Genomic DNA, 14,342 nt, shown 5'->3' on the forward strand with positions numbered 1-14,342 from the left:
TCTGCTTTGGACTCAGAAATACAAATATTAACTAGCAGATTCTTGAACAGGGGTTATCCCATTAACACAATAAATCGAATTAGGGTACAAGCTAAGGATAGGATACAAAATACTGCACCAATCAACAATAGTAATATCAAAAAATACTTTATTTCTGTCCCATACGTTGAACAGTGGCACAAACAGCTTAACAGATTCTTTAAAGATACCGAATTTAAAATTATAGCTAGGCCTATACGGAAGTTACACACTATACTGAACAATCGCTCGGTTCTTTCCGCGTTCGCAACACAAATTAATGATCTAGTATACAACGTTTCTTGCGGTGATTGCGACTCGTCTTATCAGGGTTCGACGCGGTTTTCTCTTAATATTCGTGTAAATCAACACGAAGCCTCAGTTCGTGCTTCTCGTTCAGCAGCGTCAGAATTAGCCTTTCATGCCATTAACGAAAAACATACTTTTTTATTTAACGAGGCCAAAATACTTAACGTTCAACGTAATTATACGCGACTATTAATTGCAGAAACCATTGAAATTAAATTACACGAGAATTCTGTTAATGTTCGGCGGCCATATTTGATCTCCGATGCGTGGACCTTTACGCGCATGCGCGAAGACACATAATCACTATTTAAGTTGCAGGTTTAGCCTGATTCGGTGATTTTCATTCCTGTGATCACGACAGTCGGTCGAAAAGCATTGTCAGCTTCAGGAAGGAAGATCGTTTTGAATATTTTCGTTATTCTTTTAATTGCGTTAATTTGAATTTTAATTGTTTTGAATTGATTTTGAATTGTGTTAAATTGATTATTTAATTATTTATATTTTACTTTAATTATTTATATTTTACTTTAATGGACCGGTAAGTTGTCGATTTTTTCGTTTTTTCCGTTTTAATTTCTGGAGGGTATCATACGGAAGTGTTCCACGTACTATATTGAGGTAAACTCCTCTTATTAATTTACTAATATTATTATCAACGTAGAACATATTGAGTATTACAGCTCTGATTCATACTATCTAATGTTTGTATTAACGAAAACTTAGCCCTCAGGTGAGCTATTATGATTGTTTGCAAAATGGAAATGCACTGTAATAATGTTCTTTATTCACAGTAATTTTCATAGTACTTGTATAATGCAAAGCTAATTAACAAATATCTTTCAGCAAGATGGAAAAGAAATATGACAAAGTTTCTGAAGACATATATGTGAGATTTTCCACGTATTGTTAAACCAAAAAAAAATTATTTAAAAAATAAGCCTAACAACTGTGTACAATTGTTTCATTTCATGGTGACAGCGATGTTATACGTGACAAATGTTTATTTGCATCTTTTGTCATCAAACATCTGCCTCTGAGTTGCTCAGAAATATGTTTCCCAATAGCAAAATAGCAAAAAAATACAGTTGCTGAAGGGAAAAAACAGCAGGCATTGTTAATGAAATTGCATAGACAAGGAAAGAAAGCATAGTGATGGCTCTGAAAAATGGCCATTTTCATTTGCTACAGATGGCAATAAAGTGATTTCAAGCTATATCCCATTATGATTACATTTTTCATTAGAAAATAAATTTAAAAATCATCAAATCAAAAGCAATTTGTTCTCAGTGCCAGCATTGGATGGTGACTCTACAAGATACAATATATTGTATCTTGTAGATTGGTGATTCTTGCACTACTTCTATTAGGATAAGCAGCGGCCTGGAGCGAGGGGTGCTGGAGGTTTCAGGGACTGATGGCAGTCATCATGAAACAGGTGGGTATATGGGATGTGTTAGAGTAACTAAGAATAAGAATAGGTGCATGTATACCAATGCTAGAAGTATAGTAAATAAATTTGGCGAAATTGAAGTGTTGGTCAAGACATCAAAGGCAGATATTGTTGGGATAGCAGAGACGTGGTGTCACACAGATATTACGAATGCAGAATTGGAATTTGGGGAGTACAATGTGTACAGAAAGGGTAGACAGGATAGGAAGGGAGGAGGGTTTATGCTGTTAATTAAGAAAAACATGAAATCAAAAGAAGTTCATCTAGTTGATATAGATGGACAGTGCAGTGTTGAGTCAGTTTGGTGTGTTTTAGGCCTAATGACTCGAATGAGTACAGTGAACAATTGTACAGAGAAATAGAGTGAGCCAGTAAATCCGAATATCTTATAATGGGGGATTTTAACTTCCCAGATATTGACTGGAACTTGTGGGTTGGTCGCTCGCACACTAGTAAGACTTTTGTGGATTTATTGGATGATTGTTTTCTGCAGCATCATGTTCAAGAGGCAACCAGAGAGGGTAATACTCTTGATCTGGTAATCAGCAGTATTCATTCGTGTGTTACGAATTTGCAGATAGAGGAACCACTAGGTGGCAATGATCACAGTGTACTGATGTGGGATTTACTTAAAGATATAATTACCATCAGGGGTAAAGGAAAGGGTTTTTGCTTCCGTAAAAGTGCCTACAGTGGTCTCAGACAGGTTTCTAAATTCTGTACAGTGGGATCAACTGATGATGTTACCAACAGCAAATTCTAAGTGGGAAGCATTCAAGGAATTAATCGTGGAAGCTACTAAAAGTTCCATACCTATTAAGAAATATTGTTCAAGGTTTAGGCCTAAATGGTTGTCAAATGAACTAATGAGACTCGTGGCAGAGAAGAAAAATGCATGGGATGCATATAAATTATCAGGCGACACAGAAGCCTATGGCAGATATAAGCTAGTCTGTAATCAAGTCACAAAGGATGTTAGCCAAGCGAAGGCAGATTACGAGAAATCTTTGGGAAAGGATGCTAAGAAAAACAGCAAGGATTTCTTTACTTATATAAACTCTAAAAGGAAGGGGATGAATCTGATTGGTCCATTTGATATCGATGGTTGGACTGTTGATGATTCTACTCAGATAGCAAACAAACTGAATGAGTATTTTGCATCTACATTCACACATGAGGAGTTAAGGTTTGAAAATGCCAGAAGGTTATCAAATTGTAGCAGGGTGCTTAAATGATTTTGTAATAACTGAGAACAAAGTGGAGGAGAAATTGTTGAAGTTAAACGTAAGAAAGGCACCTGGGTTGGCTGGGATCTATCTAGTTAAATTAAAGGAAGCGGCAAAGAAAGTAAGCAAACCCTTAGCCATAATTATGAGAGCATCCTTGGATTCAGTGGAGGTCCCCATGAAATGTATCCCAAATACACAAAGGTGGATCGAAGGGTGACACAGGTAATTATAGATCAGTTAGTTTAACTTCTGTTCTGGGTAAAATAATGAGTCACTGGTTAAAGATGCATTGCAGGATCATCTAGACAAGACTGCAGCAATAATTGAGACCCAGCATGGGTTTGTTAAGGGAAAGTCTTGTCTGATAAATTTGATTGGGTATTATGGTGTGGTTACAAAGTAACTGGATGCAAAAAATAATTTTGATATCATATACTTGGATTTCAGGAAAGCTTTTAGCACTGTTGCACATGGAAGACTATTGTACAAATTGGAGCAGATGGTATTAAGGGTACGTTGCTACAGTGGATAAAAGGGTGGTTGAGTAGGAGAAGACAGAGGGTGGTAATCAATGAGTGCTGCTCTTCATGGACTAATGTTATTAGTGGAGTCCCACAGGGTTTGGTGTTGGGTCCACTGTTGTTTTGTATATTTATCAATGATATTGATGAAGGCTTAGTGTCAAAGTTTGCAGGTGATACAAAGGTTGGCAGGATTGTTAATGACAGTAATGGTAGTGTGCTACTGCAATAGGATCTAGAAAATTTGAGCAGATGGGCAGAGGAGTGGCAACTGAAGATTGACGAATGCAAAATACTACATATGGGTAGAAGTAACCCCAGAGAAACATACCAACTGTGTGGTACTACACTTAAGGTGGTAGAAAATGAAAAAGATCCGAGAGTGATTGTGCAGTGTCAGATATGAAGTTTCCTGAGCAATGCAGACAGGCTGCCAGGGCAAGTCATGGGGTTTTGTCAATGATATACAGGAATTTTGCTAGCAGGGAAAAGGCGGTGAATGACCCTCTGTATAAGGCAATGGTCAGGCCACGCCTTGAGTACTGCATACAGGACTGGAGGCCTCATTTTAGGAAGGATCTGGATTTGCTTGAACATGTACAGAGAACGGCAACAAGATTGGTGAGGGGAATGAAGGGATCCTCTTACCAAGAGAGGCCTAAGTTTTGCAAATTGCAGTGGCTGGAGACTAGGCACCTGCAAAGTGATCTGATTGAGGTGTATAAGGCCTTGAATGGGTTGAGCACATGCTGAATTCTGATGGCATTCTTCCACTTGTTCAGATTACGAACCTAAGTGGGGGCATAAATTGAAATTGAGGAAAGGCAGATGTAGAATAGATGTGTGCAAATTTGCCTTTAGCCAGTGGGTGCATAATTGCTGGAACAAATTTCCATCTGCTGTTGTGGAAGTTGATAATTTAAATAAATTTAAGAAGGAACTGGACAAACATTTAGAGGGAATTGTTTTGTAAATTTTTTTTTTTTGACTCATGCTGCTTAAGTTCATACACTTGCTGTCTTGCATCACATGCCACTACTACTAAAAACATTGGACATTTTCTGAAACCTGAAAGCATGTTGGATTTCTTTACAAAATTCAACAGGCATTATTAATTAAAATTAATAATTATCCTCCCTTACCATAGTAATTTTGCCAACGAATTCCGCTGTTTATTCAAAAGTACTGATATCACCCTTACATTCTCATCTTGCAATAAACTAGGTTCATTATTCAACTCATATAAAGATACACAAAATTGCCACATTAGTGACATGAATAATATCATCTACTTAATAAAATGTCAAGATAACTGTAACACTTGCTACATTGGTAGCACCACCACAGAATACGATTCTACCAAAACATCAAACACACGTGCGTACTACCACTACAGTAGCTTTAGGACGGGACAGTCCAGTACCGAATTAGCAACACATGTTCAATCTCACAACCACACCCCCTTAGTAGATTCAGCCATTCCTATTATCAAATTAAAATCCTGCTTTAAAATTTTCCAATATGAAGCCCTAGTTATAGAATGGTTTCGCCGCCATTCCACTCTTCAAGTATTAAATTCCAAACTACCCTATAATATAGCACCGGTCTGGAATCTCATGCACCTGAGATTCCCATGTGTATCCAGGAACATCACAGGAACTTAGTCTTCTTAAATACACACGTTTACTCTCATTCTACCATTGCCAACTGAAGACGTGTAAAACGAAAGCCACTTGTTATGGCTATTGGCCTTCTGTTTCCAACCGTATAACTTAAATCGTTTCAAATTTCAACATTGAGAACCAAGGACGAAGACGTGCACTTCTACTTCCTTGCGCACATTTTAATTCTGTTTTTAAATCCTAACTCATTCATGCTAACTTAAATTTAAAATTATCATCCAATTTATTCCAACATCAATGCAGATTATAAAAGGGTGAGTATCATAATAAATTAAATTAAGCTACGCTATTATATTGTGTAATTAAAATTAATAATGCCTGTTGTGATAAGCCTAAAAACTGTAGTAGCAAGGGTATTTAAAAGGGGACATTGAGAACTTGGTAATAATAGACTGTTCTTGTCATCTTTTTAATTTGTGTTCTAAAAAAGAGAGCTGCATGTGTTCTTTTGAAAGGAGATGAAAATTTGTTGGATATATGCTACTATTAATTAAGTGCTAAAAAGAAAAATTAATTTCACTGCTTTTGAAATATGTGTACATGTTAACTGCCTTTAATTAAATGTGTAACTGGACTGGTAGAACAGTGGCAGCCTTTGACAATTCCATTTAAAGAAGAAGTTATAAGTGGTGAGAAAAGCTATATGAGTACTTTTTTGATGTTATAAAATTGAAAAGTACAGCAAGCAATCACTAGTGTATAGCACTAACTCATGTTCAAATCCAGTTCACAATCCCAGTTTTTGAAGAATTTTGAAGAAGTTATTTCCCTTTGAATTTTGAAGAAGTTATTTGAAGAAGTTATTACCAGTGTTTGAGAATCCAAGCATAGCTGCTCAATCCAATGTATCTCACATCCATGTCTCAAGGTCAATTACTCCTAGATGTGTTGAAGAACGTTATATGCAGATTTATTTTATCGGCAGTTTGTAAATCTTCCACTTCCATTTCAAAAATTGATTATCATAGCAGACTAAACCAAAAGGATGCTTCTAACTTAGTCATAGATATTTCTGCTGTCATGTGATTGGAGATTCTAAAACAAGAGAGAAGGTCCTGTTCTTTTGCTTACTGAGGAAGTACTTTATGGCTGCGTATGACTACGTGGTGTGCACAAGTTCCCATTGAAAATTGATATTGTTGTGAATGCTTAGGTAGTACAAATTTCATCGGGTGACAGTGCATCATTTTCAGATTTGAAATTTTTTGTGGTCAAGTTTCTAGTGCTCCTTGATGTCATTAAAGATATGGAGCAATGGGTGTTTGCAGTACCAGTTTTGTCAGTTTCATTGTGACAACCTATCAGACACTATTATGAAAGAAAGAATTGCTATACAGTGGTCCTTGGTTCTCCAATCAAGCTACTGTATAGCAATTTGTTATTTTTCAAGTGCACAAGAAAGCCTGAAATATAACAAATTATCAAAAATCACACTTGGCATTTTAATAATTTCTCATAGCAATGCTGAGTGTGAGAGAATATTCAGCATGGTTGGAGGGGGGTGGGGGTAGTTTAGATCTTCTCTTTCTGGCAGAGCTTTGGAAATGCTCCTGACAGCCAAGTCTAAAAAGGGCAAAGTCTGCAACAGTATCTTCAACCAAAATCATTTGCTATCTAACAAAAAATCTAGGCAGAAAAGTTCTAGATGAGCTAATGTTTGAAGATAGGTAAATAATCCCACACCTATATTTTAATTTAAAATGTGTATGTTGCTGTGAATGAAATGTAATTTTTAGTGCATTGTGGACTTTAAAAAAGTCCTGATTTTTTGGATTTTTTTTTTTTTTTTTTTTGCCTAAAAATTTCCTCCTTTCCTTTTGCTTTTAATTACCTGATTTCTAACTTTTTTTGGAGGTTGAGGTCAAAAGTTGGATGTTGTGCAGTGGTTGTTTAGCATCATCTGAAACTGTGCAAATGCTTCTGGGAAGTCAGGCTTGTTGCTGAGTGAGTTATATTGGGATTATGTGTGTTCCTGCATTTCTGAAATTTCTTAGCCAGTCTTCTCAGATATGCTGGGATTTTTCTTTGGTATACACTGGTGTTCAAAGAATGTGCATCACCTAGGAATGTCACATTTCTAACCCTTTTTTGCAATGGTATGTTACATTAATGACTAGCATAACAAATAGAAATATAAGCAAAAGATATTTATTAATAGTTAAGGCAAAGCTAAGTAATACTTGACTGGTGCTCTCAAAATATTTTTAAATGGGCATTTGCAACCTTTATACAACAGTTTTGGTAAACACGACAATTATGGCTGAAATATTATCAGAAGCCCTCGATTTGCTTCAGTTTATCATTTTAAATGGGAAAAAAAATGAAGAGTTCACCAGGTGCAAACTAATATTTAGTTGAACCGCCTCTGGCCCTGATGACAGCAGCACACAGCCGAGACATTGACAAGATCAATTTCTGAAGATAATCAACTGATAGTTTGTGGTTCCAAACATGAATTATGGCTTCCTGAAGTTCACAAAGGAACTTTTGTTTCTTCCTGGCAACGGCAGATTCCACACGATTCCAACAGTGCTCTATAGGATTCAGGTCTGGGCTGTTTCCTGGCCAGCTAAGAGTTGTAATGGACCGTTCTTCCAACCATTTTTTCAACTGTAACAAATGTAAACACATTACTGTTGAACTTCTAATGCAGCAATGAAGCTAAAATAACTACAGAAGTTCCTACTTACACTTTTCGCCCAATGACAAGGAGCAGAGTCCTGAAAGATGCAGTTACTTGGCAGGTTGAAATGGTCTCTAATGGTTGGCAGCAATTTGCCTTCGAATATAGTCAGGTATCCATTGGCATTGACGGAACCTTTTATAAACTGCAGGTGACTTACTCCACGATATGAAATGCACCCCCCCCCCCCATATCATTTGGCTCATAGGGAATTTCATTATAGACACCATACAGTCTGTCTGGTATTCTTTCCCATGTCTACAGTGAATCGTTTGTCTGCCATTAGAGCCATGCAGGTTGAATTTCTTCTCATCCAAGAAAATAACTGACTTCCACTGCTCGGGGGTCCATTTGACATGCTCCTTACACCAAATTAATCGGGCCTTTTTCATTTTTTGCATGAGGAGGGGCTTCTTAGGAAGACAGGCTACAAGTCCATTTTTGAAGAGGCGTCTTCTGACTGTTACTGCACTAGCTACCACTCCTGTATGTTCTTCCCATTCTCTTTTCAGCTCAGACGAAGATGCTGTACTATTTTTAAGGCGTAAGCGCTTCAAAACACGGTCCTATTTTGGCGCAGAGACTCATTTGCTTCCGATTCCCTTTTTTCCTATCAGCATAACCAGTATCTGAATTTGGAAAGAAATCTACTCACTGTCGACTGATTACAAGACACTCTGTAAGCAATATGACAGGGAGAACATCCTTCCTCACATAAAGCAACAGTAGTACTATTTCTTTGTGGCATCAACTGCATGTAACTTGCCATCCTGACACAAGCAAGGAATGACTGCAACTGATGCAATCTGTAAGAAATATTGCCATATACTTATGTTATTCGGACAACAATTACAATTTTAAGGGGTGATGCACTCTCTTTGAACACCAGTGTATACTCTAATAGATGATATAGCTGTAAAGAGTCTGGGATCCGACTTGGGATCTCAGCCATTTTCCCTGCTGGAGGGGTTGAATATTAATCAAGGCCCCTGCAAACTCATGTTAACTTCTGTTGTGCACAGTGAAAGAAAAACCTATGGTTTAATCTGTCACCATCTGTTGGGTTCCCCAGCCTTGATATCCTTAAAATAATAATGTCATGATCACTATTCAAGTTGTGGTGACTGATGATATATAGCAATTGTATTTGTTATATTGGCATTTGACTACTTGGTAAATCTATCCTGATCTCCTTAGAGAGTGCAGGGAAGAGATGAAAGTTCTCTCACCACTCTTGAGTTACTTATTCCCATAATAGTGAACTGACATTATGCTTTTTGTCTGTCCATGATATCCCCTTTCTTGTTCCTGGACATCATGTGAAAGAGGAATACTCTGATACCCCATCTTCTTGGTGAGAGATGAAGCCTGCTGCCATTGACATATATGATCGTCTTGAAGAATTAGGTCAGTATATGTTCTGAAGAGTGTGTTTTTCTCCAACGCTTGCAGAATAAGTAGCTGTTTTTGCTGTTTTTTTTATAATAATGAATTTTTCTAAAATTAATATATTCTACATGTTTTTTTTTTTTCCCTCCCTCTCTCTCTCTCTTTCTCTCCCCCCCTCTTCTCCCCAAAGGATAAGCTTCTTTTGGAGCCGTATTCCATGTGTCGAGATGTAGCTTACATTGTTGTAACACCAGACAGTGATTTCATTCTTAGTCATGTGAAAGCCTTCTTCAAAGAGTTAAGTAGTATATACGAGCTTTGCAAATTAGGCAGGCATTGTCCGATAACCAAAGTCCTTCGGGATGGAATACTAAGGGTAGGAAAAACAGCTGCTAAAAATTTAGCAGATGAACCAGTAGATGAGTGGTTTAATGCCATTGGTGATGGTCCCGTTGCTAGCAAGATAAAGCTGTATGCCCAAGTTTGCCGTCATCATTTAGGTGAGATCTAACTTTCTAATTATAACTTTTTTTTAACCTAACCTAAATATAAACATTGATTTTAGTTTTCAATTAATTGAGAATATATTTTGGATTTAAGAATGGTGATTAACTAATTTTAACTCTCTCTCTCTCTCTCTCTCTCTCTCTCTCTCTCTCTCTCTCTCTCTCTCTCTCTCTCTCTCTCTCTCTCTCTCTCTCTCTCTCTCTCTCCCCCTCCCTCTCCCTCTCCCTCCCCTCCTTGAGTACCATGTACAAACTATACAAAAACTTCTTTTGTGATCATGAACATGATAGGCAAAAGGGTTGTGGCAAGATGTGTAAACGTACATGCATTAATTATGCATTCTGAAATTATAGTGTTATTTAAAAGAGAATTTATAAAATAACATATACTTTCATTATGTAGAAATACTAAGATGCAAAAGTAGCTAAAAATAAAATTTTTTTTTTTTTTTTTTTTTTTCAAATAAAGTAATTTTTCTGTGTTTTCTCCTTTCTTTGCAAAAAAGTAACATCTAAAGGATACAAAAACAAAACACGTTTACAAATACTGCTATTGTCTGATAAGAAGGACCACATGGTCCAGTCAGAGACAATCATATGCCCATTATAAAATGAAATAAGTCGGTGCCAGTGGTCATGTTAACTGGCACCTACTTATAATTTCAAAAAACCAATTCAAATCATTAAAATACTTTACACTTTCATTGTTATCTTATGTTCAGTTATAAGAATCAATTTTGAAAACCTTTGTGTTATTTTTCTAAAGCACATTTCTGGAAGTCACTACCATAAAACAATAAAAACAATTTGCAGTTTCTGGTTTATTGTGCTTTTTTGTTAGTGCAATCTATTATAAACAAGTAGTAAACTCAATCTTATTGCATTTGTGATAATATGAATAGCTAGAATTCTGTTGGTTTTTATGTTATTATGGTGATGTGTGTTTCTCTTCCATGAAATCTTCAATCATATAAAAAACATGAATAAATTTTCAGGATCTTCTCTTCATTACTATTTTTAAGCTTTGTAAACTTTTTACTCCGTATCTCACTTGCGCATATCTTGTTAGTTGCAATTTGTGTGTACATGTTCTTTGATATTGATTGCTTATCTTTTTTACTGTTTTAAATTTTACAACCCAAAAAAAAAATATGTTGGTATACAGAAATATCAGTTAATTGGTATGTACATAATACAGTATTAATTAAACTATGTTCGTAAGCGTAGATTTATTTTAATTTTGTTAATAGGTTATGTAACAAAGTATAAATTTGTGCTTTATATCTTTACTTTATAATCTGTGGATGATATTCCTCCTATTTTTGCTTATTTTAATCACCATTTAATAGATTTAAAATTCAATTTAGAAACATGATCACAATGACTGGTGCTTACTACATATCATATAGTGAATGATATTTTATTATGGAGAGTCCATTGTAAAGTGATTTGATTGTACAGTGAGCCAGTAATAAAACATGGGGGGGGGGTTCCACTGTACAAGTAAATAGCTTTTGGAGCACACTGTGCTTTTTTATCAACTTTAAAAAAAATTAGCACAATAACCATCATTATATAGACTATGTATATATTAAGTGCAGTAGCAACATTAATACACAGCCATTTCTGAATAAACAAAATATTTGTAGGCGGCATCGTTTTAAGTTATATCTCATATTGTGAATACCTTCACAACGAGTTGCCATGATATTGCACTACTTTGAATAAGTAACACTTCACCTAAGGAGAAGACTAATGTTACTTATTCTCAGATAGGTACCACCACCGAGACAGCACCGTTTCAGGGCTATTGTGAATTTAATGTGAAAAAAAACCCATTGGACCAGATCAAACAAATGAATTATAAAATTCAAACCATTTGTCCCTATTAGACTTAGAAAAGCAAAAAGGTAGAGGGAAAGTAATAGTAGTAGTGGAAGAGGAAAAGAAACATGTCGAAGAATGAAAGGGACAGTAACTCTTCAACTCACACCACTCGAAATCTCCTCGAATAGGCAACGCTTCCCCAGTGGAGAAGGTTGTTGTTACCTATTCTTGGAAACTCTGGACATCCAGAGTTTCCAAGAAACGGAACCAGACAATGTCTATTAATCAAAGTATAAGAAGTTTGCCACTGCCCATCATGTGTAAAATATCTGCCTCCATAAGAGTTTATATATGCAGGCTCCCCTATTGTGATTAATATTGGGTCTGCCACACCTATATGGAGCACTTCGAACAAAGAACAATGACAAGAATCATGTGCTTGATTCAAAATCTGAAATTTAATACATGGATTACAATTGACACGCTGACCATGTCATTAATGTGCTGTAATGGTGGAATGTGCAAAATGGCTTGGTGAATAGGCCCGGAATAAAACACTATCCTGCTGTTATGTAATCTCAAGAATATAGAGTTTACTATCTAGATTCTCCCCCTCCCCCATTCTATATTTCAATTACAAAGTGATATAAAAGGTCTCCAATTTTGCATTTCATTTTCAAGTGCAGAAATTGGTCAAATCATTGAATAAATTTAGCCGTATATCAACACCTACGTTACAAGATGTGCCCTAGTCTGCCAATCCTAAAATCCTCCAGTAAATTTTCAAACTATGTGCAAAGTTAGCCTCCTGATGATTTCAATAATGTCAAATTGTAAAACGGAAACAATAAATGGGGGAACCTAATGAAAATCTAAATTTACCAAGAATTGAAATAAGGGTTTGCTGTAAAATCAGTCTGAATTATCATTACCAGGATGGTTGGAAACATATACTGCTCAAAAATTTGGATTCTCAATAATGTTTTTATAATAGAAATGTTTAAAAATAATGATACCTTATAACTTTTATCAGGAACTTAATGGCAAGTGCAATCTGGTAATCATTTTAGTATTAGTATTAATAGTAACAAATGATGCAAGAAAACAAGCTTATAGAGCAGGGGTGGGCAACTTTTTTTGTCAGCGGGCTGAATGAAATTTTCGTATCATGATGCTGGCCGGAATAGATTGAACGATTTGACAAAAAAAATCTGAACCTAAAAAATGTTATATTACTTGAATTACCAAATTATTAATGTATTTTTAAAAAAAGTAAATACAATATTTAAATAGGAGTCAATTATAGATAGGTACAGATAAGAAATATGAGGCTATAATAAGTGACTTATTTAATGAATTTACAAGAAGATTTGATGATTTTCAGAAAATTTCTAAAGATCTATCTTTAGAATATCGATCTTTAGAATTTCTGGATTTAACGAGGCATAAAAGTCTGTTTTAGTTTTTTCAGCAAATTGATTCTTTAATATTAATAGGAATAAACATTTTTATTGTTATGATAACAAAGTAAATGCAGAAAACAAAAACTTTAATGTGAGGGATTACATTTGGAATGTTCCTGATTTATGATTTCATCAAAATTGGGATTCAGTTCACTAGTGGCTATTCGTAGAACTGCTCCTAAATTTTCATCTGTTATTCTTGATCTAATTTTGCTCTTTGTATTTTTCATTAAAGAAAATGTAATTTCGCATAGGTATGTCGATCCAAAGAATGCCAAATATTTCTGTGAATTATCCAGAATATTTCTAAACATTTCTGGATTTAACAGGGCATAAAAGTCCATTATTGTTTTTTCAGCAAATTGATTCTTTAATATTAAATTTGATTGTAAATTTATCAGTTCCAACTGGATACAAGGTGGTGCATCATTGACATTAAAATTAAATGGTAGGCTTACTAACGATAGATCTTTAGAAATTGTCTGAAAATCATCAAATCTTCTTGTAAATTCATTAAATAAGTCACTTATTATAGCCTCATATTTCTTAAAATCAGCACATTTGAAGTTTTTTTCTCTTTTTTGTAAGATTGGAAAGTGAGTTAACTGTTTATTTTGGAATTGTTGCGAAAATAACTTGAGTTTTCTCATAAACGATGTGACATTTGTATACATATCAAAAATAAATAGTCCTTTCCCTTGTAATAATAAATTTAATTCATTTTGATGCGAAAACATATCAACGGAAAAGAAAAAGTCGTTCAGCCATTTTTCATCTTTTAATTCACAAAATTCATTCAGCTAGTCCTTAGCATTTAAGAAGTTTACAATTTCATCCAACAAATCATGAAATCGTTTTAACACTTTTGCAAGACTAAGCCATCTTATGTCCGTATGGTAAGGAATATCAGTAAAATCACATTCAATTTCTTTCAAAAATGTTATGAATTGCCGGTGGTTTAAAGCTCTTCCACGAATAAAATTAACTACTTTCGTTACAATCTATATAACATGCTTCAGTTTTAGAACTCTTTTGCAAAGGGTTTCTTGATGAATTATGCAATGTAAGAAAATTATTTCCTTTCCTGGAATACGCTTTATTTCGTCGCTTATTCTTTTTTAATAATCCAATGTTTTTTTCTGTCAAACTAGGACACCCATCGGTTGTGAAGTTGACAATTTTGTCCCACTTTATATTATGTTTTTGCAAAGCTTCTTGAAGAGCTATAAAAAAATCTTCGCCAGTCATTGTGTCTTTCATAGGAT

General features: G+C 35.2%; 1 protein-coding gene across 1 annotated transcript in view; it reads left to right on the forward strand.

Moving 5' to 3' along the window:
• LOC150085870 (mediator of RNA polymerase II transcription subunit 13-like) overlaps positions 1-14,342 on the forward strand; it is a 554,522-nt gene that overhangs the window by 350,979 nt on the left and 189,201 nt on the right. Inside the window, exon 18 of the mRNA XM_090374721.1 lies at positions 9,472-9,781. Coding sequence (XP_090230847.1) covers positions 9,472-9,781 — 310 coding nt within the window. The remainder of the gene's footprint in view (positions 1-9,471; positions 9,782-14,342) is intronic.

The sequence above is a fragment of the Mastigoproctus giganteus genome, chromosome 5 (assembly GCF_048544385.1).
Source record: "Mastigoproctus giganteus isolate SK-2022 chromosome 5, ASM4854438v1, whole genome shotgun sequence".
NCBI lineage: Eukaryota > Metazoa > Arthropoda > Arachnida > Uropygi > Thelyphonidae > Mastigoproctus > Mastigoproctus giganteus.